Consider the following 24,968-nt stretch of genomic DNA (forward strand, 5'->3'; position numbering starts at 1 on the left):
AAACAGGCTGATCCTCAGGGTCTGCTGGCCAGTCTAGCTGACTTGGTGAGCTCCAGTTTTTTTGAGAGTTCAAAAACAGACAATGACCAAAGACAACTGGCGTTGACCTCTGGCCTTTACAACACATTGGTGCACACAAATGCTCATGCACTTATACCTATACATGTGCCCACACATATATGAACACACATGCACACACTATACAAACATGTTCAAAAACATCAACAATATTTTAGGCAAAATAAATACTTTATTGTTTTTATTTTTATTTTTTTAGAACTCAACCTTTGTGTGGGATTCCAAACATTTATAACCCTTTTAGATATTCTTTCAGGAAACAATGTTAACATTTCACTGCTTTTGACTAAAAGTTCACACACAAAGAAACATATACAAGTTGAAATTATAAATGCTAAAGAATAATTCTAGTAACATCTGCTTGTTACTTTATACACTTAATTGACACATATACAACCAAATAGGAAGCTATTTTCCTTTTGCTTTCATTAAAAACAGAATTTTCACTGGTTAAAACTGAATTCAAATCATTCATATATAAGAACAGATCTCAATTATTTCCATTTTGAAAACACAAAAACCAGTTTATTCATTTCTAGCCATTCAAGTCACAGGCCCCATTATTTTGACAATACTCTACTATTTATTCTAAAAGACAGAAGAAACATCTCATAAGAAGACATCTGCACAATGCAGAAAATCCATAGTGTTTACCATAGACACATTTCCAAAAGAAAAATACCATATAAGCTAAAGTAAAATGACATTTGTTTGGGGCAAAGCAACAAGGCTTACAGTGTAAGAACATGAAGTAGTTGTTGGTGACCTCATTTTATCTACCCTACTGCTTCTTAGTAGCCTTCTCAAGAATTAAAGAGCAATTTTTTACAACAAACATTTTGTCTTCTTGGAAGTGACACTAATTAACAGCAGTGCAGGGGAAACCATTGGTTGCTTCAAGCTCTCAAGAAATGAAATCAGTTATTGCACAGTAAATACCTCATAGAGGTCAGTGTTTAAAGAAGCTAGTCTGAAGGAATATGTTATTTATAAGGTGGTTATGTCTAGAAGTATTCAAGTTTTATAATTAATTCTACACAGGGTATCAACTGGAACAATATTGGCAAACAAATAAATATTAGGCTTCTCAAACTGTTAGGGTGATAGTTTAAAAGAACCAGCAAAGTGCCTAAGTTCCTATGTATTTTTAAAAGATATAAGAATAGAAGGAATGCTGACTGTACACTGAATAAAGTAGCCCCACTCAGCAGAAAGCATCTTCTAAAGTAGAGATACCACCTCCACCAGTGCACATCACTGACTACTCCAACATTATACAGCTAATGGGATCCACACCAATCCTAGGAGAAGGAAAAATCAGCATTAAAAAACCTTTCAGATACTATACCAAAGCTTCTTAAGATACTGCATTTTATTCAAATATATATGCACACTTACAACTCACACACATAGATGTAATCTTGTGGTTGCTATTTATCTCTGAGACTTCTTTAATCCCTGGCTTTTTAAAATTAATCCTATTCCTGCTTATGGCATAGTTTTTTATTTTTTTAATTTTTTATTATTAATATTTATAAAAGTTGTACTACTAGACCTCCTCTCTCTTACCCCAATTCTGCTGAGGGTCTTCTTTGGTGGGGTTATTGGTATTCATTGTGGGGACCAAGAGGCAGTCTCTGGGAGAGGGTGGGGATGGGAGACATAGTGCCTTAGGCTATTCCCACCCACCCTGAGGCTCTTACAATCTTTCTGCCCCCTCTTCTGAAATGTTTCCTGAGCTTTGGCGGGCAAGACAGAGATCAGATTCAGTGTTACTTTCTCTGTAAACTCTGGATCTCTGAGGTTTGAGTGACCACAATGATAGTATTTAAAAATATATTCCCATTTTCCACACCTGACATTATATATCTTTTCAAATTATATTTTAGTTTATATTATTATAATAAATATCTTTTGCTCTAGTAAAAGCATTGTCCTACTAAAGAATATCAATTTATTTTCACTAAATATCACTATTAACATACAATTTATAGACTATAATTAGAGATATGAAATAAAGTGAAATTCATTTAATAGGTAAATAAAAATAAGTCAGTCTGGGAGGATGACTCAGTAGGAAAGTGCTTGCCCTGAAAGCGTGAGAACACAAGTCAAATTCCCAGAAGCCATGTCAGTGCTCAGTGTGGTGGTGCATGCCTAGAGTGACAGTGCTAAGGAGGCCGAGATAGATGGATCTCTATGGTTCTATGGCTGGCTAGACATAGCTCACTTAATGAGCTCTGGCTTAGAGAGCTTGTCTCAATAACTAAGGTGGAGAGCAAGTGAGGAAAGAAAATACACTAATGCCTACCTCTGGCTTCTACACATATGCACACACATCACGCCAACACACAAAAAATAGAAAAGATCACATGACACTTTTAACAAGTTATGTGAAAAAATTAATCTATGGGATGTGTTTCTCTAAAAGACAAAAATAGATAGGAAAAGTACTAAATTTGTGATCAACTCTCAAATGTTTGCCATAAAACATATGTATGAAATATAACCAAAGTTATCAAAATGAGATTCAGGTCTAAGGGCTTAATTCCAGGATTTATTTGCTACAATAAAATTCCAAAATAAACATTCAATATAGATAATTATATGCTTCGTATTTGACTTGTTTACTATATTTTCCAGTGGTTTTCATGTATAGTCACTTATTACAGGCATTGTAAAAATGAAAAAAAAACAACTTGCTAAACAAACAAAGCTATATATTAAGAAAACAGAATTGAAAAAGAAGTGATAATTTACATCCATATAATAAAGAAATTTGTAAAAGTTACCTATAAATTCAATTTAATGATTGTCTGGCTTAGAATTAGATGCTTTACTTGAAGATACCGCTGCTAGAAGTCCACTTACAATTTCCCGTCTAATTTCACCAACAATAGACTCTTTAATCTATAATGGAAAAAGAGAAAAACAAGCACTTAGTAAGATGACTGTCATCCACATTTCTGTTTCAGAAAAACAAAAACAGCATTTATCCCTGCCATCAGCTAACTCAGAGAAACTACACCCTTCATGGGACACAAAGACCTTGTCAGAACACAAGCCGAACAGCCACACTTTCGATCAGACCTACGAGTCATCAGCTAACTACATTATAAAACATCCCCATCATTACCACACTTATCATGATCCAGGAGGAACTGCAGTGGAAGCAGGACACTGGTATGGCTCCCAGGGCTAGCTTGACAACCACCTCCAGGAAAGCAGCAACAAACATGGTGGTGAACCAAAACACATCAAAACACAGGCTACTCAGAATTCAACACTAAGACAAACTTCTATCACACCTGCCAAGGCTCAAGGACTGTTGTGTAAGGGGGGATAGGGACATGAAGATTCTAAGAGTCACAAGGTAGGTAAATATCCTGAAGCACCCCACCCCCACAGAAACTGATGGAGGCCCTAATTACCCACCACTGAACACCAAGAACCCTACTGAGGAAATAGGGACCAGGGAAGATGGGACATATATAATCTATGTTAAAAATTAATAAATATTAAAAAGTTAGAAAAAATCACAATTTTTAGGTTGGGAACATGATAAAATGCTACTTGATACCTTCTGGAAAGCTACTTGCTTTCGGACACAGAATTCCCTGGAAGAAGGGACTAATATGAGGTTTGTTTGCCCCTTTCTCACTGATGTCTACCTACTCCATAGGGGCAGCCTGTAGATGTCTGCTTTCACTGGCAAAATGGTACTCAAGCACATCTACTTATTTATATTAATGGAAAGAAAATGAACTAGCACAGTACCATGCTGTTTCAACCTAACATGAGCATTTTAAATGGAAAATGGGAATTTTCATTTTGCAAAATTTATTTTCCATCCTCAGGATGGAAAGATGGCTTAGTGGTTAATGCATTTGTCTGTGAAGCCTAAGGACCCAGGTCCAATTCCCAAGTACCCAGGGAAGCCAGATGCACAAGGTGGCACATACATCTAGAGTTCGTTTTCAGTGGCTGGAGGCCCTGATGTGCCCATTCTCACTCTTTCTCTATCTGCCTCTTCCTCTCTCAAATAAATAAAAACATGCTCAAAACAACAAACTCTAAAGAGAATTTTTTTTTAAAGTTTTATGGTACATTTTCCACCCTCAGATTATTGATCAAAAATGCAGAGACCTGAGGTGATGACAATTCTAATGAGGATATTCTTTTGCAGATGTCTAAATACTACACATGGCTGTCTTCCTTCTTTTCTAACTAATGATAAAGCATTACCTCCAAACAGCCCTTTTGTGGATACCTTAAATGTGCATTTCCTGAAGTAAATAGATAATGCCTTCCCAAATTAGCACAGATACACACTCAACTAGCTTTTAAAAGTTCTAGATTTCCAGTTTCCTGTCAGCATGACCTATTTCCTAAATACAGACTGAACATATCTCAACTGAAGTCTTTTCAAAAATAGCTCTGTATAAATGTCATACAGAACTGACCCACAATACATAGACATACATGTTATATAGCATAAACCAACTATTTGTACTGCCATGTATTTTAATAAATGTAAGATTTTCATTTACATTCTATCAACATTTCTAATACTTAAGAGTTTTCAAAGTTCATAGCACTTACTGTAAGTTCATTTTTAAATGGTTATTAGACAAAATCATAAAACTTTATAGTGTGGGAGCCACGGTATAACCAGAAATATGTGGAAAAATACTCACTGTCAATCTGTATTTACAAGACAGTGTGCTTTCTAGTGGTGCTGTAATAAACCAGGGCCACTTTACCACTCTCCTTTTTCTTTACCAATCCAAAAGCAAACTATCCAACTAGTTCATGTATTATTTATCAACTAAAGTGTCTGCTAAGGTTTGGAGGGACACAGATATTAGCATAAAATCTGAAAGGATCTCTAAGATTCTTTCCATACAAGGTGATGTGCATCTATAGTCCCAGCAGCTTGAGATCATCCTGGGCAACAGTGAGATCCTGAAGAGATGAATCTCTACTGTTAAGTAATATTTAGATGAACAATCAGAAATGAACACTTTCCTCATAAAATAGTAAAGGAACATTAATTTTATAAATCAGAACAGTACATTTTGATTTTTGAAAATCATAGAGTAGTATGGGCTAGAAGAAGAAAAAAGTAAACCAGTAAATTCTGAGAAGATGGACATTTTAATTTCATGTGACAAGACAGATGAAAAATGCAGCAAGAACATCTTTGATGAGCTGGGATACAGTGGAGGCTAACTGACAAGCCAGCTCCTCCTAAGGGGTAGAAAGGAATAAAGAGGACATGGTGCTCAAGTAGAAAGTGTGCTGTGAGCTGGCTCAGGAAGAGACAAGGTCTACTGATCAATGTGAACTGACCTCATCATAAGCCCTCAATGAATGATTGAGTAAGTCAGAGAGAAAGAGATGTAAGATCAGAAACAAAGAGAAAAAGAAAATAGAGAAACCATTACATGTTGACTAGCACTGAAAATGTCTAGTGATTTGTTTTGCAAAAGAATGCATGGACAAATAAATTAGTTATAAATTTTCCCATGCTATAGAGAGGATGCAAGGACTATGAGTGAAAATACTAAAATGGATGGTAATATTACTTTTCTAAGCATAATTTCCAAAATGTGTAGGCTGAAGAAAGCTTGAGATTTCTACTGACTACACATTGACACACCGCGTGAGGCATGGGCTGCACATCTACGTAATATGGATCTAAGGAGCACGGAGTCCATGGTGGCTTACTGCATCAAGCTGGCTTGAAGAGCATATGCAAAAAGAGGACATGGCAAGCTGTGTTTTTACCAAAATACACGTTTAAAACATGTCAGATGTACTGACAGACATTGTGAATGAAGTCTAGGAGCTTCAATCAACACAAACTTTCTAGCCACATAACAATCCATGTTTTCTCTTGGACATTTAATTTTAGGGCATGTTTCTGTGGGCACATGTTCATTCATGCTATTATCTCTTTACTTCTATGAATATATACACTTTTTAAATATCTATAGATAGTTTCAGGCCCCTGATCACATATACCACAGGTGAGTCAAATTCCAAAATTGTAGTTTTCTCTAACTTTGATATGTGCAACGTCTGAGCAGAAAAAGGAAGGATTTTTTAATGTGACAAAAGTTTCATGTACAGAATGTGTTGAATATTTGCTTGACAGGACTTTGTTTCAATATTGTCCTTCCAAAGAGGAATCTTACGGATTTAGTGCATTGTTAGTAGTGAAAGCTCTTCAGAAACCTGCACATGGTACGATGATGATGATGATGGAGACAAAGGCCTGACAGAGCTCATTGTATTCACACAACCAGGAGTGCCAAGAGAACTTTTCTGAAAGTGCCTGCCAAGCGTGCTTAATCCTCACTTGCAGAATTGTTCCACCCAAGATTAAGTCCTGCCTTGTTGAATGGTGCCTTTATCAATCACATTAGAGGTCCCACACTTACTGAAAAGACAAAAAACCTAAATTAAGATTTTTGGTAGCAGATAAAAAAGCTTAAAAATTTAGAATTTACGGTCTGGAGAGATGGCTTAGTGGTTAATCACTTGTCTGTGAAGCCTAAGGACCGCAGTTCGAGGCTCGGTTCCCCAGGTCCCATGTTAGCCAGATGCACAAGGGGGCACACGCGTCTGGAGTTCGTTTGCAGAGGCTGGAAGCCCTGGTGCGCCCATTCCCTCTCTCTCCCTCTATCTGTCTTTCTCTCTGTGTCTGTCGCTCTCAAATAAATAAATATATAAAAAAAATTTAGAATTTAGTACCATGTGCATTTAAGTAAAAAAAAAAAGATTATATAATAAAGGAATGGAATAAAGAATAATCAATTTTTAATTTTTTTGTAAACAAATATTAATCACTGTAAATGAGCTAAGATGGTATCAACACAAATTAATTTGTTTTTCTATAACCAGCACTGATCTAATGTATCTACTGGTGCATGCTCTTTAAATACTTTACAACAGCTGGTTGTATTGAGTACATCCATTTCCTCATAGGCCCTATTTGATAAGCCTTTATCTGTAGACACCAAGAGTAAATGTTAAGCCAGTTTGCTTCCAAACTATGCATATTTTGCACTGAATGGCTTCTAATTAAGGGGGCTAGTAACAAATTCTGAAAGTTCTTCAAACATTTACCTTGCATGCTGGTTTAAATACAAAACTATAGTGCCATTTGTATTTGGTGGGTGGTTCTTATAAAGAATTAAGTAATTCTATAGGACCAAATAACGAACTTTTTTTTCTGCTGTGCACTGCTGGCCACACAATCAATGCTGTGGTCTATCATGAATTCTTCACTCCTTGGGCTTTGCACAGACCCTATGAGACCAGTTTAAAAAGAACTTATGCATGCATTAGTGGAATAATTATGTACAAATCTTGTGTTCAGGAAAACTTTCAAACCAAAACAGGAGAAAAAAAATATTGTGTTTCTGACAAAGGCAAAGCTAACACCTGCTTCCTCGAACAGCGTGTACTGAGTGGAGAATTAGTTTTATTTAAAACTGACCTTTGATAAAAAAAAGTATGTAACAAGGATGAGTTATTACTCACATTCACACCTGATCAGGTAGGATGGATGTTGTTTGCTAAACATTAGCAAGCCACAGTCAACTTACATAAAACAAGTCCATTGCAGGGCAAATAAATATACTGAATTAAGATCTTTCACACTTAGTAGTCATGTCATGTCATGAAGATTCACAAAAACAAGGCAGGCTATAGTCTACTATTTTCATTGTAAAAAGGTAAATTTGTTTCAATACGGATAAAATTCTAGGGAACAACTTGCATGTAACACAAATTTCATGTTTGCTCATGTGCATTTCATCCTCAAGAAACAGTAGGTGGACACAGGCATGTGCATGTGGCTGAACCTGGAGACAGACACAAAACACATGTAATTTCACAACCAGCAGCTGCATCAGTGGTCCTGACTCACTCGGCCATTATGGCTTTGTCAGGTGCAGAGCAGCTTTCCAGCCCTCAGTCACTCACCAACTCTGACTCTTCCAAACCCCAATTCCACAACTGAAGCTCAGGAGTTTTCAAGGTAAAGCATTATTTTGAAACACTTTTGTATTTAAAAGATATATAACTGCTGTTTTAATTTATCATAAATTTTTAATATCACCGAATAGGTTTGGGCATTATTCTTCTAGCCCTGTCATACCTACGGGATGTATGGTTTTCACTGCATGAGCTATCATAGCAGAGGCCTCCAGGATCATTTGCACCATCTGTGAGCTCATGGCAGAACAGACTGTGCTTTATTTTAATGTACTATTGTCACACAGCCATAAATGATGGCACCTTCAACTTATGCACTTATCTCCAGACCAGAGGATCAATGGCCCATCTGAGGGAATATTCTGTTATGAACTGATTCTAAGAATACATCTGATTCACATTAGTCATCATGTTAGAAACACACAACTTAAAAGCAGGGACTCTAAATTCTCTGGCTCATTTTGATCTTTTCTATTCAGTTTTTAATTTTTCCATATTCAAAGTTTCAGACTCTGAATTCTTGAAACCAGCAATGTTTCAAATTTCCAAGTTTTCTTGATTTTTCTGAACGTTTCCATAGACTCTGAAATAAAAAATGTCCCCAAACCTGAAAACTTTGAGGGCTCTGCTGTATGCTTTTCTGTGTAAGTTGGCAATGATCCCTTGAGTTAGTCATGTTTATCATACCATGAAACAAGCCTAAGGTTTTCATGCCTTATTTTCCTCTCACCCTGGTTACGTCATAAAGTGTGTTGTTTGTTGTTTTGTATGGGTAATAGTAAGACTCAAACCTAGGGCTTCACACATTGAGGTACAATCCTCTACCACTAAGCTACAGCCACAGACCCTAAAGTGAACTATTTTTAATGCACATGATCTTATTTTTCAATGAATAGAAAAAATGAAAGATATTACTCAAAGTAATAATTATGGGTATTCTTAAGGAAATAAAAATGCAAGAAAATTCACCATGTATCATTTTATCCTATGCACTCTACTGGTTTTTGCATAGAACAGGACAACATGATTAGAAGAGAAGGAAAAGACACTATAAAAGTATATCTATGTTGCTCCCCTTTGTTTACAGATACATACTAGTTGTTTTATTAACAGAACTCAGTGCTGAAAAGAGCATTGTGGTTTGGATGTGAAGTTCCTCAAAAGCTCATGGGTTGTAGTCTTAGTCCTCAAATCCCCAATACAGTAATATGCAGAGGTGGAGTTCCGTGAAATGACTAATCACAAGGCACTGATCTCATCAATGGATTGATCCACTGATGGATTCATGATTTGATGGGCGACTGAGAGACAAGACAATCTTAGGAGGCAACCTGGGTGAAGGAAGTACATCCTTGGCAGCATGCACTGTGGGGCTTTATTCTATTCCTGCCCCCTTCTTCTTTCCCTCTCCTTCCTTTTAGGTTACCAAGAGGTAGGTATCTGTCCTCCACCATGCCCTGTCCACCAGGATGCTGTGCTTCACCACAGACCCAGACACAGGAGCTCAATGTAACTATAGAATGAAACCATGAGCCAAAATAAATCTGTCCTCCTTTTTCTTATTTCTCATGTATTCTGTCACAGTAATAGAAAGCTAATGCAAACAATTATTCTACTAGTGTTCACCATTTTTTTTTTTTTCACTCCAACTGGTAACCTGGAACTATGGTTGATTTCTCAGCTCCTCATTCTATTAGCTGCCAGGGTCAACTGAATTTTCATACTCTATTTCAACCTATGAAAAAAATCATAACATTCCACACTTTATCAGTCACCAAAGGAAGTGGATTCTGGGAATTGAACTCAGGTCCTCATGCTTATGCAGAAATTGCTGTTACTCACAAAGCCATATCTCCCCAACACCTATAGTCCCTCTGTTTTTGCATACAGAAATGAAATGCCCAAAGAGTCTACCATGTTTTCTATTTCACATTCTACAAACATAGTTTTCACTAAAATGAATACAGAGAATTGCAATTATTTTTATAATGTACAACAAAATCTATATAAATACTATTATAAACATGTTCTTAGTCAACAGAGTTGACAGGAAAGTTAATTTAAAAGCTTTCTGAAAATGTCAGTATATAATGAGTAAAAGGAAAATCTGATAAATAATTGCTGTTCAGATAAAATCCCTGTAACACTGATGGCAAATGAAGGAGCCCGGCCTGTACCCACCTCCCGAATGACTTGCTGCAGCTCATCTTGTTCCACATTTCTATGCACTTCCTCAGCAACTGGCATCATAGGAAGATCTTGCCCTTCTTCCACCTCAGATTTAGGTTCTATAACCCGTGAGGCTTCTTCAGCCATTCCAGCTTCCTCAGAACTTTCCAGATCTGGAGGTGTCTGCACAGAGCCTGTTCTAGAGGGAGCAGTTGGTGTCAGGGCCACTGATGCTCGGAATATTTTCTTTCTTGCCACTAAGTGGGCTCTGGGTTTGGCCCCCGAGTCGCCAGAAGGCACTCCGGTTCTCCTGTGGGCACGAGAGGGACTGGAGCAGACAGAAGATGACTCAGATGTAGCTGGAGAGAAAACAGACTCCGAGCTTTCTCCTGGAGGAATTTCAAATCCCATTTCTCCAAGTCCCAGGCCCAGTTCAGACTTCAGGTAGGACTGTTCCCGCATCAATTCAGTAACCTGGATGTCAGAAAGCTTGTTACTCTCTCTCAAGATTAAGATTGGTAATTAAAAATGCTGAGCTGTAATTACTGCCAAATACTACATAACTTGTGAAAACAAAATTATACTTCATTTAGTAACTATTCAATTTCATTCACAAAACAAATTCAAATTCATATTAAGCTTAAGCAGTAAAGGAGGTAACCGGAACACAAAGTGGGATGACATTTCAGCTAACAACCAAGATTCCATGTTCTTGTAGGGAGGAGTTACTGATAAATAACAAGACAAATTGAAATATAGTAAGAATTAGACTTTGGTTAAATGTATAGTCATTTTTACAAATTCTACCTCAAAGACCTGAGATCTATCTGACAGTGGCTGAACATTGTCCTTGGAGTAAAAGTTAAACATTTCTGTTTTGTGGTACATTACCTCCTTTAGGCCACTAAGAAAAATCACTATTTTAATAAAGATGACTTTCTAATAGCTAAGATGATAATGGACCTACAAGTTGCAAATTCATTTTCAAGTAATTAACTTATCAAATTCTATTTAAGACAAGCACATTTCACCCAAACTGGGAAAGCTGCATATTCTCAAGATGTGGTTTCACTCCCTTCCCCAATAACGTAGGAGAAAAAGACTTACTGGTTCCATCACATTCAATGGAGAAGAACATGACAAGTTATCAGCACTTCTGCTGCCACACATCCCCTGGAAAAAGAAAATAGGCTATGTATAAGTATAGACTCACTTCTCAAACTTCATGTGTTTTATAATAAAATTCAATGGCTACCTATTATAATAAAATTCAATGGCTACCTATTTCCTTGAAACATCAATTTATGTCACAGAGAACATATTCAATTTCTACAGCAATCCATTAAATGTGTTATTATGGTGTTCTAATCCTCTGCTCCCACCAACAACTTCTAGGAATGACAGATCAAAACTATGGAAACATATTTGTTAGTGATTCAGAATATTCTTATTGTATATGTGGACACATTCTCATTCATATATGTTCATATGCATATGTACATATACATATGTGTACACATGTATACATGTACACAGATATACAGATTTATTTTTAGCAAAATAAAACATTTTAAAATAGAAATGAAATCTAAAATTTAAAGTAACATATCTTATAATTTGAAAACTATTTGCAAAACTAAGAATACAATATTAAAATCCAAATTCCATAAGAAAGAATATCAGATGTATTAGAAGTGGTAAACAATAAAGAGGTAGTGTTTCTTTTCATTATCTTGATTGTACATGTTTTCTACCAAAATACTTCATTTAATTCTTGGAGCTGTAGCTCAGTCAAGGTATGAATTTGGCCTGAGTGAGTGAGAGTAAGGTCCTCAGTTCAATCACCAGCATCAAGAAGGAAGGAAGGAAGGAAGGGAGGGAGGGAGGGAGGGAGGGAGGGAGGGAGGGAGGGAAAGAAAAAGCAGCATAAAAAGTGAAAAATAACTGAAAATAAAGGAAAAGTTCAAAAGGAACAGGAACTTAAACACAAAGGGATGAGGTAAAAGGCAGAGTGAAACATATGAGTTCTTTGACATTATGGGCAGTAGTACAAATTAAAATTAATCACTTTAACTCACTAGAATTTTTACTTCAAAAAGACTAAATTTGGGGATTTTTTTCCCACTACTAAAAATGACCCCCATAAAATGTCATTGCATTTCTAAATACAAAAATAATCACAACTTGCACATAAAAGTATAGTGTGGGAAAGCTCCTTCAACCTTTTGCATGGTTCTACTGCCATGTAAAATAAAGGCTGAATTCCACAGCACATTATAAAGAACCCTAGCACACTGCAGACACCCCAAAGGCGGCCTACCAAAAGCGCAGAGGAGCGGAAAGGCGAAGGCGCCCGGGAGCGCAGCTGCTCATCCAGCCCCAGCAGGCGCTCCTCCAGCTGCAGCTCCAGCTCCTGCAGCTCCATGCGGACAGAATTCCTCAAACTCTGCAGCTGATCAACTTCACACCTATCAGTACAATGACCAGAACAAATTAGAAAATAGTACTTTGGTAGTTCCTACCATAACTATTTAGAAAACTACAATGGGCTAAAAGAAGGTACTGAATTACACATTTTATAAATTTGTGCAGTAGCAAGTACAAGTGTGGACACTATGTTAATGATCTTTGCTCTTGACACTCTTAAGTAGCACACACTGGAGAAGCAGGTTGCCCACCATCTTCCTTAATACCTTGGAGGCACAGAAGGTAGTTTAGTGACCCATTATGCATTCTCTAAACCCACTGCTGATCCATGCTGGTTCACACAGCTGAACAAATAAAGCTCAAAAACTTTCCTTGAAAACTGCTTCCCAGAAGGAAACCCTGAGTCATGTGAAGACAAAGTGAGGCTCACCTTTCCTCTTCCGTCATGTGATGGTACACCATGGTTTGCTGGCGCAGCATTGCCAGCTCCAGATCCATCATTTGTGTTCGGAATAAATTCAGGCTCCGCCTCATTACTTGAAGCTCCTGGAAAGTATTCTATGGGGTAATGTAGACAAAATTAGACTTCTAAGTTATACAAATTATTTTGTAACAAAAGGATTCAAGAGGGCACTTACTTCATAAAGAGGTAGAACAGATGATTTCTGAGCACTACGTGGAACAGCAGCAAGATCAGGTCCTCTCATCACAGGGTACTGTAAAGAAATGACATGCGACTGAAAACCACTGTCAAATGAGGACCTCCAAGTTCTCTAATGTACCAAAAGCCAAACACTGAGGCCTGTATACTTGCCTCTTTGAAAGTAAACCAAACCAAACAGTTTTTATACAATAATCAGCAGCAGAAGAAACTAGTCCCCAACATTACCAAGTACTCTTCCCTAGTCCAAGTCCGAGACAATCTACTCCTAGTGGAGGAAGAGGCAGAGGAGAATCTGTAGTTCCTATCTGTGTTTACAGAACTTCCGAAGAGAGTAGCAAGAACCACCGGCCATCTTAGGGGAGACGCTCAAGCACCTACCACATACTATTATTTTGGGCAGTAAGATCAAAAGCCAATTTAGCCCTTCAGTGTCCATGCAATATAAGAAAGAAAAATAAAGAAGTTAAAAACAAGAGAAAATATTCAGATTAGTTAAATCTACTCAACAGTGGTGACAGCTGAGCCTTTATATTCATGTGAGTTGATAGTGCAAAGAAAGGCAAGGGCAGAACAAAACAAGCAATTAAATAAAAAGTAACATGTTCCTATCAGCATGTACTCCAATACTGAGCACACTGCATGCTGCCCAGCATCACTGGAGAACACACCTGAACTGAGCACGGAGACTGGAGAGCACCTATCTTCAGGGATGAGCTCACCGCACGCTGCCTAGCAGCTCTGAATAAACCTAAGGACAGAGACTGGACAGCACCTGTCTCCTGGGGTGAGGTCAGGGTTAAGTTTTATCATCTGAGTTATTGATGGGACATCCACAGTGAAGAAACCACAGCTAGGGCAGAACAAGCTGGCCTCGAAGGGTATACCACAGGAGTACAGGTGGACGGCGTTACAAATAGCAGAGAAAAGGTTATGTAGCTCAGTTACCGCTGCCAGAACTGCCTCTATGAGGAAGCATTCATACTCTCCATGAGGCTGAAAGACTCTAGGGCACAACCATGATGAGGACAGTCAGTATTTAAATGTGTACCTTACTATGACTTGAAAAGTTTATCTAAAGTCACATTTTACCTGATTCCAGTTCTCTTCTGGAGTACTTCCAGTTTTGAGCCCGTGGAAGTGGACTGTGTGTGTGCCAGGAGGCCAACATCAGAGGTCAGTGGGTGAAGGGGAAAGCTTAGTCAGAGAGCTACGAGCAGAGAAGAACACACGGTGCTGCCGAAGCCAGTGGGAAGACTTACAGGAGGAAGAGGTGGTCAACATATCCAAATGGCAAAGAAAAGGAGAGAAAGGAATTTGAGAAAGAAAGTGTTTTAAATAGTAAGACATTTCAGTTTCTAGACAGACAATGAAAGAGGTTGAAACATGGAGAATACCCAATGAGCATCATCCCTCCCCTATGAAGGAATGAGGTTTTTCAGTACAGTAATGAACTTTGTTCAGGATTAATTATAGCTATACCCATGAGATCGAAGGGAACTGTATAAGAGAGCAGGTATTCTAGGTTTAAGCACATATGAAAATAAAGCTGAGACAATCTTAGTTTCTCAGTGAATAAGATGCTCAGAGCTGTAAAATAAAACAAGTCAACTTGGGCTGGAGAGAAGGCTTAGTAGTTAAGGCATTTGCCTGCGAAGCCTAAGAACTCAGGTGTGATTCCCCAGTACCCAGGTAAGCCAGATGCACAAGGGGACACAGGCATCTGGAGTTTGTTTGTTGTGCCCAGAGGCCCTAGTGTGCCCATTCTATCTCTGTGGGTCTCAAATTTTAAAAAAGGCAACTTTGTTTCATACCTGTGAAAGATTCTGCAGTGAGTTTCTAATGTCGTGCAACACTCTGCGCAACTGCATTTCTATGGCAGAAGGAGGATTCGCGGAGTATGCTCGGTAAGGGTAGGCAGCAGCAGGTCTATGTGAGTAAGGACACCCGAGAGGGGAAGCAAAGGCACCACAGGCAGCACCTGATATGCTGGGGACACTGTGAGTGCTCAGAGTTCTCATGTGCTCACACAGGGGCCTCTCCTGCCACTCGGAGTGGAGAGAGTGAAGCGAGCAGGTGGACTGATACAGTGGAGCAAATGGTGGACAGGTGGGAATCCTTCCATGGTGGCATTCCTCTGATGGGGTCACCTCACTCTGGGGTTCTTCTTTCTTCACAGAGGGTGGAGAGATGAAAATGGTGGATTTAACTAAAGGATGACTATCCTGCTCAGTCACCGACTTTTCCAATTCTTGCTCCTCTTCGGGTGTGTACTTGTAGGTGAAGGAAGGCGGGCTGCATCTGGTCTCTTTCCCTGGAGACAGGCGCACATTGACTGAAGACACAACCCTGACCGGACTCAGTAAGGTGGTTGGTAAGGACTGAGACCTTCTTAGAGGATAGCCAGCTTTTGCAAGTAAGTACCTTTGTTTTAACAAATCTTTTGATTTTATGAGGCTACGCCCTACTCTTTGTCCAGACCGGCAGCAAACCTTCATTTGAGCTCTTTGCAAAGCAGTATTAACTAGGTCTACAGAGGAGGGAGGCCCAGTTGTCTCTTCAGAGCTCAAGTCTCTACACTGAGCTTCAATAGAAGCCAGAGATTTCAGAATGTGGTGTGTGGTGTACTGGGCAAATTCACACTCGCTGCTTTTATCCATATCACTTTCCCCACTTGCCTCCCTCAGAAGCTCTACAGTGCATGTTGGAGACAAATCCCCTTTGGTCTCAGTAATGACAGCAACATGATGACCAGGACCCCAGGCAGGCAGTCTGTCTTCTGCATTCTTGGCAGTCTCAGATGGAGGGAAATCTTGACTATCTGACATTTTTTTGTCACCAATGCTTGCTGCCTTTGTTCTTCCTTTATGAAGAGGAGCACGAGATTCCTCCTCTGATTCATTGAAGTAAGGCTGCTCTTGTGCTGTTGGAGTCATATGGTCTTCACTAAATGAAGTGACAGTTGTCTCACTGTCACAACTATCAGCACTACTCCCCATGGCCTGCAGGGACTCATGAACCTGAAGAAGAGAAACATGTGGAGAATATGAAGAAAAGAAAGCGGTATGACTGACAAAATCCTGCATGAGTAGCTGTGTCCACATTTTCATGGTCTCCCACCTCAGTTACTCTGCATTACAGCCCCAGATCAGCAACCCTTGTCCCCACTTTCTCAGAGTATTGTAGACTTTCTATTTTCCTTAAATCCCTTTCGAACACATGGCACTGACTGACAGGATACACAAAATTCTTCAACATTCTTCCCCATACCTTTTAGTGTCACTATATCATCTTTGCTACTATTACCTTTCTTCACTCGTAAAAGAAGTAACGTCTGTTTTCAAAGTTCATCCTTCCAACCTGTGCTTCTGTCCACATCTTCTCCAGGCCAGGGTATTTCTGTAGTTACATCCTAGACTGTTTCTGGATCAAACTCTCCTTCTCTTATGGCCCCTTCCCTTAGCTGAACCACTTATCTAAATCATTTTCATGCTAAAGACTGAAAGACCTTGAGGGAGCAAGCTGTCCTACCTTCTTTTCCTCATCACCGACCTATCCTCCAGACACGCTTCTGCTTCACAAACTCCATTACCACTCTCTCCTGTCAGGCTCTCCTAGAGCCACAACCTCAAATTTTATGTCTCTCTCTCCCTCTCTCCTCCTCTCCACTCTTCTGTCCACATATTATTTCTATTATTTTATCCTTAGATATGTCTCTTATCTGTTTACCCTTACAATGCTATGGCTTTGGAGAATTCTTTTAGGTTTTATTCCTCATTCTGATGTTCAAGTTTTCTTAAAAGACATTGTCAAACCCTGTCCTGTGTGTCTTAGACCTCCTCACATAAAAAAAAAAAAACTCCTCACAGATAATGATGTGCCTGTTTTCTGGGTTATTTAACAGTCTGCATAAAAGTTCACATAATAGACAATTAATGTGAGCTACCAAATAAACATAAAATTACAAAATACATACAAAACAATATATATATATATAAACAAGACCCAAGCAGGTTAAAACAAAATAATCTAATTATTGGTGGTGCAATATTAAGAATTAAAAAAAAAATAATCAGAGAGATGAAGAATTTGTGAAATTTAAAATATGCAGCAAAATGCTTAGCTAACATCCACATTCCATAGGTCTTAGTCTTAATGCCATTTGAAAATTAAAAACTAAAAATTGTCTTGAAATATTTACTTATTGAAGAGTCATCTTCAAAGACGTTAATAAGATGCTTATTACAATAGAAAAATTGTACCTGCAGATGACTGAGGGGAAGGCAGTCTGTAGAATCCTCAGCAAAGCCACTGCTATCGGAATGCTGACTGGCAGTACGTAACAGATGATCTATCAGTGAAAACAGTGCAGTTACACAAAACCACTAACTAAGGCATCATGTCTGCAATGTGATTACAGATATGATCCCCAACAGATAGAAAACATTCATTACTTATGCAAAATTGTGGCTTCAAAACACAGGAGGTAACCTGAGTTCAAATAAAAGCTGAATCAGATTGTATATCAGAAACTCTGGGCATTCAGTGGCTAATTAAGCTCAAATTATACTGTATTTTGGTAAACCTAATTAAGTCTTAAGAGGAACACTGGTAGAAATAAAAGATAGTCTACTAAACAATGAAGTCCAAAATAAACCATTCACATTATGTACATCTATAGAGTGAGAAGTGAGATTAGAAGCTGATATGCAGATTGCATAATAAAGCTTTAGTATCTTCCTAGGAAAGTAAACTAAAATTAAGGCCAAAACAATAAGTAACCTGCAAGGATATTTAAACATCTCTGATGTTTCAAGTAACACAGATTATTTGTGTTGTTATAAAACATTCGTTTTTGTTTTTGTTTTTTTTTTTTTGGTTTTTTGAGGTAGGGTCTCACTCTAGCCTTGAACTCATGGTAATCCTACCTCTGCCTCCCGAGCGTGGGGATTAAAGGTGTGCGCCATCACACACAGCATAAAACATTCCTTGAAGAGATGAAGAGATGGCTAAGTGGTTAAGGTACTTTCCTGCGAAGCCTAAGGACCCAGGTCTTATTCCCCAGTATCCACATAAAGTCAGATGCACAAGATGGCACATGCATCTGCAATTTATTTACAGTGGCTAGAGGCCCTGGTACATCCATATTCTCTCTTTCTCTCTTGATCTGCCTCTTTCTCTCTCTCAAATAAATATAAAAAAATTCTTTCATACTAATTCTATAAAAGTCAAAGATTCAATTGATCTATAATACTGTCAATTACATAAAATCCTTCTAGTTATCAAAACAAAAAGCCACCTAAGTACAGCAAGCAAGATGACACTCTATCCATGCCACAGTTGCCACCATGGGTGAGTTTATACGTATTACATTTGTTAAGACGAGGACTCGTGAGATAGTAGGGTACTACAGAACTTCATAACATGTAGATAAAGTGTCTTTGTCAAATCATCTGAACATATAAAAACAGATAGTACTTGGACATTATATTAATTTAAAAGTGATTAATTCCTATGTCATAGTGTTTATCACTGTAATTATGTCTTTACATGTCTAAGAAAGCAATGCTGTGAGCATAGGAAAGGCATGAACCTTACTTCTCAATAGTCTAGAGTGCAGAACAAGCAGGCAATAAATACTACTTGCTGAATGACTTAGTGATAACTCTTTCCTTAAGCAACAACAGAATTAAACAGTCATATACATGATTTAGAAGTGAAAGTGCCTATCAAGTTGGACAAAAGGCACTTGCTCACAAGCCCAGAAAAGCCAGTGACCAGCTGTGGCTGAGCTTCTCTCAAAGATCTGTTGACTAGGCAGCAAATAAGAACTGTACCAGCTGCCACCAGAGTGTAATTCCATGTTCAGGTAGGTGGTAGACTGTTCTCTTCAGAGCAGGCATGGGTTGGTAGGAAGAACAGAGAGGCTGTTTCTGCTCTGCCAGATCATTGACAACAGTAGCTTCTTTCCTCTGAAATGGTATTACAACCCTCCACCTCACAGGGCTGCTCATGAGAAGGTAGGATAAATTGTTCTCTAAGCTACTCCATCAGGAACTGTGCCATACTCACATGAACAGGGGACTTAGAAAACTGATACAAAAGGATTATGAGTTTGAGGACAGTGTGAGCTACATAAAGAGATCCTGTCTTGAAAAGAAAAAAAAAAAAAAGGCTATATATCACTAACTAGAATCTGGTTCAGATATTTCCACACACAAAAAATAAATTCTTTAGAGAAAAATGTGGAAAAAGGATTAGTTATAATCTAAAACTATCTCTTTTTAAATTTTTTTTTTTTATTTGAGAAGAGGCAGAAAAGAAGGTGAGGGGGGGAGGGGGGAAGGAGGGAGGGAGGGAGAAAATGGGTGTGTCAAGGCCTCTAGCCACTGCAAATGAACTCCAGACACATGTACCACCTTGTGCATCTGGCTTATGTGAGTCCTGGGGAATCAAACCTCAGTCCTTTGGCTTTGCAGGCAAGTGCCTTAACCACCAAGCCATCTCTCCAGCCCAAGCTATATCATTTTTATTAGAATGTTATAGGAAGCATTAAAATGAGAAAAAATGAAGCAGAATAGAAGCTGGACACTTATATATATATATATGTATATATGTATATGCGTATGTATGCCTGAATATCCTCTCTAAAGAAATTATTTATTGTCTTCTATATCCAAAGAAACGTTGGATTTTTCTCAATGTTGCTATCAAATATGAGTTTGGGACATCAGTTGAGTCATTAAACCTCTCAAAGTCAGCAGTACATAAATCCCAGAAGACATTTGAAATTAATAGAATTTTGACTTTAAATGTTTAGCTACATTCCTTCTGAATTTTTTTAACTTGTGACATGAATATACTACCAATGATTTTACTTCTGAAATTATGATTAGTCAATTACATATCACAGTACTCAAATGTGATGGCTACCTTTCAAAATATCTAAAATGACCAAAAATGCTGCTATTGATTCTATGTCTTTCTCTTATACATGAATATTCTAAACTCTTTTAGTTAATAGAAGTCTGACAAGTGCTAGCATTTTTGCTTATACCACCTGAAAAAGAGACACAGAAATGATAACAGGGGAATAATCTCAGATGTGAATATAAATTACATTCCACTTTTCCCACTACTCAGAGCCTGCTCTTAAAACAACTTGAAGCAATTTTACTGTATTTTATCCCAATTTTACTAAGCCAGATGCTTTTCTCATTATGGCCCTTGCCAATTAATCAAAAGCAAAGGCTTCTTGATCATATAATTCAGACGTAGACATGATTATGGACTTCTGAAAGAAGAAAATCAAATGAGAAAGTTCAACTTCTACCTGCCTACAACTGTAGTGATTTAGTGAGACTACAGCTCTTTCTCTTCAGTACCATACTGTAATAAGAGAAAAATTACATTCAAATTGTCTCCTCAGAGTAATTTCAGAGATCAGGAGAAAACAAACATGTAATTTCCTATTCTCGGAACATACATATAAACATTTGTTTCAAAGGGGGAGGGCAGTTCAGCATGTGCAGTTTCAAAAATAAGTCCTACCTTCAGTGGCCATTTCACTTCTTCCTTTTTGTTTCTCTAAAGCACAAAAGCTTTTCATATTTTAAACAAGACATCATTTTTTTTTTTTTTTCTGGTTGCAAGTTAAAAGTGTAAAGAATGGATTCAAGGTTCCTGGTCAATAATTAATATGTTAAGGGAAGAGTGATATCTACAGCCACTCACCTTTGCTCCACAGTCAGAATTTATTTAACTAGATTTAACTATTGTTGAGACTAACTTTTTTCTGTCTGAGCTATACTGGAGATATTAAACTTAGAAGGTATATTTGCATAAAGCTAGGAGATGGATAGCATAATTGCATTTTCAATCATGATAAGGTAAAAAATATCCCTAATCTGTTTCAATTGCTTTTTCTCCAGACCTTGGGCAGATTTCAAAAAAAAAAAAAAAAAAAAAACTTAGAGAAGCCAGAATTGTGTAACAAGGTCATTACTGGATAAACAAATAAAATTTTATAAGCATACATTCTCAAGAAAATACAAATTAATGTTCCTAATTTTTTTACACTTACCACTACTAAACATGCTGATAGATAAGACATTTTCCCAACTGACTGATAACTCCTAAAGGATGTGCTGGAGGAGTGGGTACCAATGTACTTACCTCTTTTGGACTTGGTGAGACCTAGCTGGTAAGTGGCTGGCACATGAGGTACTTCTCCTTCTGTGCTCTGAACCTGAAGAAGTCAAAGAAGGATGTCTCTTAATGACCATCAGTCTCACCCACCAGCCTGAGCCGCATCCAAGCATCATGCAGGCATTTTCCTCTCAACAAAGTTAGACTGTCACAAAAGTTAATTTCCGACCTAGTTTCCAGCTAATTAAGGCACTCAACCTGGGGGCTTCAGAAGAATAGCTACACGTATAGACTATTTTATTTCTACCCAGTCACTCTCATGAAGAAGAGACCCATGCCAGAAGTTCTCTAAACATTCAATTTTAAGTCCAACTTGAGGAAAAATGGTAATTCATACATCAGAGCAGACCATCACTAACATATACTGGAGGCAATTACAAGTCTTCTATCCATGAAATGGGACACTGTGCTTCCACAGCAAAGTGTTCTAAAATTAAGAGTTTATGTCATCAAATGTCACATGTGTAAAACTTCTTTGTCCTGATTATAATTTTTTTTTTTTTTTGGTTATTTTGGCTTTTCAAGGTAGGGTCTCACTCTAGCTCAGGCTGACCTGGAGTCTCAGGGTAGCCTCAAACTCACAGTGATCCTCCTACCTCTGCCTCCCCAGGGCTGGGATTAAAGGCATGTACCACCACACCCAGTAGGCTCTATAAATGCTTTTTAAAGCACATCTGGGAATTTTAAGTAGAAAGGCAGCTCTTGTTATAGCAAAAATATCTGAAGGTTTTAACCAGAAATTCCCTCCAAAAATTCTATTCAATAAAGGTATAAAACCTACAAAAATATTCCTTTTTCCTAGCTGCACAACTACATTATTTATGAATTTGTGATTCTTAATCAAATTCTCCCCCCATGTGAGGACATTATCTATTTGAATATAATTAACTCCAGGTCAAGATTAGAAATTAGGGGAGGGGCATACTAATTTTCATCCCTTCACCACACAAACAGTGAGCAACATGGCCAAGTATATGTTTCTGACCTTGCAGAAGCAGACAGCAAACAACAAACAAGGTTTTAATTTGAACTCTGCTTCTTTAAACTATTATTCTATTTAATAATAAGAAATACTCCATAGGAATGAGTAGAAAAGTCAACACGAAAAAAAAAACACAAAGGTTAATGTCATTACTAACCAATTACGTATTTCTCTGGTTTTTCTTATGTAAGATATATAAAGTAAGATCTACTATTTAAAAAGGATATTATTGAAAGCAATAGATACAAGTTGAACCGGAAAACCATTGTTTTCTATACAAGGGAACAAAGTGCATTTGCTTTTTATATTCAACAAAAGACTTATTATTAGCTGCTATTTAGACCCCACTTTTAACAGAATTCTAAAAAAGTAATTATCACTAGATCACAAAAATGTTCAGAGAAATTCAAGTAACTATTCATATTCTAGGAATCTCAGTTTAGACACTGCCAATGGAATGGGACACTAACTTATAATCTCTCTTTGTGAAATGTAGAATTATCACATATTCTATTTCCTTAAGACTTATGAAACACACAGTAACATGAATTTAATAAGAATGCTTACTCAGAGTACTATCTCTAATGTTGTTATCCTATGGGGAAAAAAATGCAATGTCTTTTTCCTTTCATTACACAGTCCTTCACCAGCTGCAGGAAACTTACAAAGCTAAGAGGGCTATATTTTACTTACAAAACTTCTAATGTCAGGATGGTTATTCTCACTCAGTGAAATCACAGTATCAAATTGATGAAGACAGAAAGAAAGAATGCTAGCAATGATATTATCTTATCTTTTATTATTGGGTACAACTATTAAAAGAAAGCAATCAATTTGGAGCAGATATACCTACCCACTCCAACATACCCCCACAAACAGAAAAAACTCACACAAAAAAAATCACAATTCTGTTTTATAACATCAAAAAAAAAACCTAAAGAAAGCATATTTTTGCAAAGAGGTTATATGAGGCTTCTCATCAGATGACTTCAGTTTTTGCCCATTGTCTTCCCTAACAACCAAACTACCTTACAATAACTACCCTGCATGAAAGTCTAACTAAAGATATTTACTGGCTTTCAAAAATTGTCTGTGATCATTACTGTTTCTTTTTCCAATTGTGAAATAAAGACAGAAAAGTCCTCACAGGTCTGTAAAGGTGAAGTAACATAGCTGCAACTGAACTTTGAAACAGTAACAGTCAAGATATGACATCCCTCAGATGATGGAGAGGCCACTCCTGATTAGAAGTGTGGAATGATAAGTGCAGGAAGATGCCTTGTCATTTGTACAAAGAGGACACTGGAAAACGAATTCAAAGAACCCACTTTGTACTAGCCTATGATGTGTAAATTACCTTAAAAGCTTAAGTTTTAAAGGTATGCATGTGTATGCACATGTGTGTACATGCGCGCACACATACACCCCCCCACACAAGTTTATTTTCACTATCAGGAACATTTTTGTTTTTAAAACAGTTAAAGTATTTTAGGTTAAAAAAAAAAAACTCAGGCTTTTGGGCTACACAGGGGTCACATGTTAGTATTTATATCTAAAACTTAGCTGAAAGTAATGAAATATATTAATTAAATCAGCAATCAGTACGAAGATAGGAGTAGAATAGTTACTCACACTTGTCAACTTAGAAGTGATTACATATATAGCCAATGATTATACTTAATAGAAGTTCCCTTACTCAGCGCTGCAGTAAAGAAGTAAAGGTTCCTTCTTCTAATAATTAGTTTTCTTTTATGCCTCAAAGATTAGCAATTGCTTTTCACAGGACCACTTTGGTTTTAACTATGAATCACTCAAACTTCTAATGTATGGCTCAGAGTTACCATGACGTGTTAAAAACAGCCAACAGAACACAGAAATTATCCAACAAAACCACTAAGAATGAAAAACCTCTCCCCAACCTCTTACCCCATAAGAAATATTAATACTAGGATATTGAAATTTTTATGTTGAAGCATTCTAAAACACTTTTTAGAAGGCACATTAACTTAACCAAAACTAGTCTCTGGACTTCTTTATAATGCCAAGGTCCAGCCACTTTCACTGCACCAGTGCTGCCATTGTTTACTTCTCTTCCCATTTAAATAGTTCCTCCCTGGTCTGGTGCCTGTCATGTCTTACCTTCAGCCTCAGCAGATGTGGCTTCAGACACAGAGCCCCACAGCAAGACTTTCTCCAGCCAGTGTCCCCGATGGCTGGTGTTCAGGGAACCTACTTGAGAATGGCTAGCAGAAGGAGAACTCTAACTCATGTTTTCTTGCTGCTTATACAGGAAGATCATTCACAACAGGAACTAAGCCCCAGTCAAAGGGAGTCCCAAAGAAAAACAGCTACTTTCAATGGGATCTACAAAGTCTGCTTTGGTAAGATTGTTCTTTTCGTCTGTCAGCATGATTCCAACCATGCCTTAGAGGAAAT

At 37.7% G+C, this 24,968-nt stretch overlaps 1 protein-coding gene across 1 annotated transcript in view; it reads right to left on the reverse strand.

The window, feature by feature from the left end:
- Window positions 1-256: 256 nt before the first annotated feature.
- Itprid2 (ITPR interacting domain containing 2) overlaps window positions 257-24,968 on the reverse strand; it is a 36,880-nt gene continuing 12,168 nt past the window's right edge. Inside the window, exons 9-18 of the mRNA XM_004660283.2 lie at window positions 21,518-21,590; window positions 17,605-17,693; window positions 15,157-16,362; window positions 13,320-13,397; window positions 13,112-13,239; window positions 12,575-12,722; window positions 11,362-11,427; window positions 10,267-10,728; window positions 2,871-2,988; window positions 257-1,379 (exon numbers count right to left, since the gene is read on the reverse strand). Coding sequence (XP_004660340.2) covers window positions 2,884-2,988; window positions 10,267-10,728; window positions 11,362-11,427; window positions 12,575-12,722; window positions 13,112-13,239; window positions 13,320-13,397; window positions 15,157-16,362; window positions 17,605-17,693; window positions 21,518-21,590 — 2,355 coding nt within the window. The 3' untranslated portion in view covers window positions 257-1,379; window positions 2,871-2,883. The remainder of the gene's footprint in view (window positions 1,380-2,870; window positions 2,989-10,266; window positions 10,729-11,361; window positions 11,428-12,574; window positions 12,723-13,111; window positions 13,240-13,319; window positions 13,398-15,156; window positions 16,363-17,604; window positions 17,694-21,517; window positions 21,591-24,968) is intronic.

Source organism: Jaculus jaculus, chromosome 4, assembly GCF_020740685.1.
Source record: "Jaculus jaculus isolate mJacJac1 chromosome 4, mJacJac1.mat.Y.cur, whole genome shotgun sequence".
Classification (NCBI taxonomy): Eukaryota; Metazoa; Chordata; class Mammalia; order Rodentia; family Dipodidae; genus Jaculus; species Jaculus jaculus.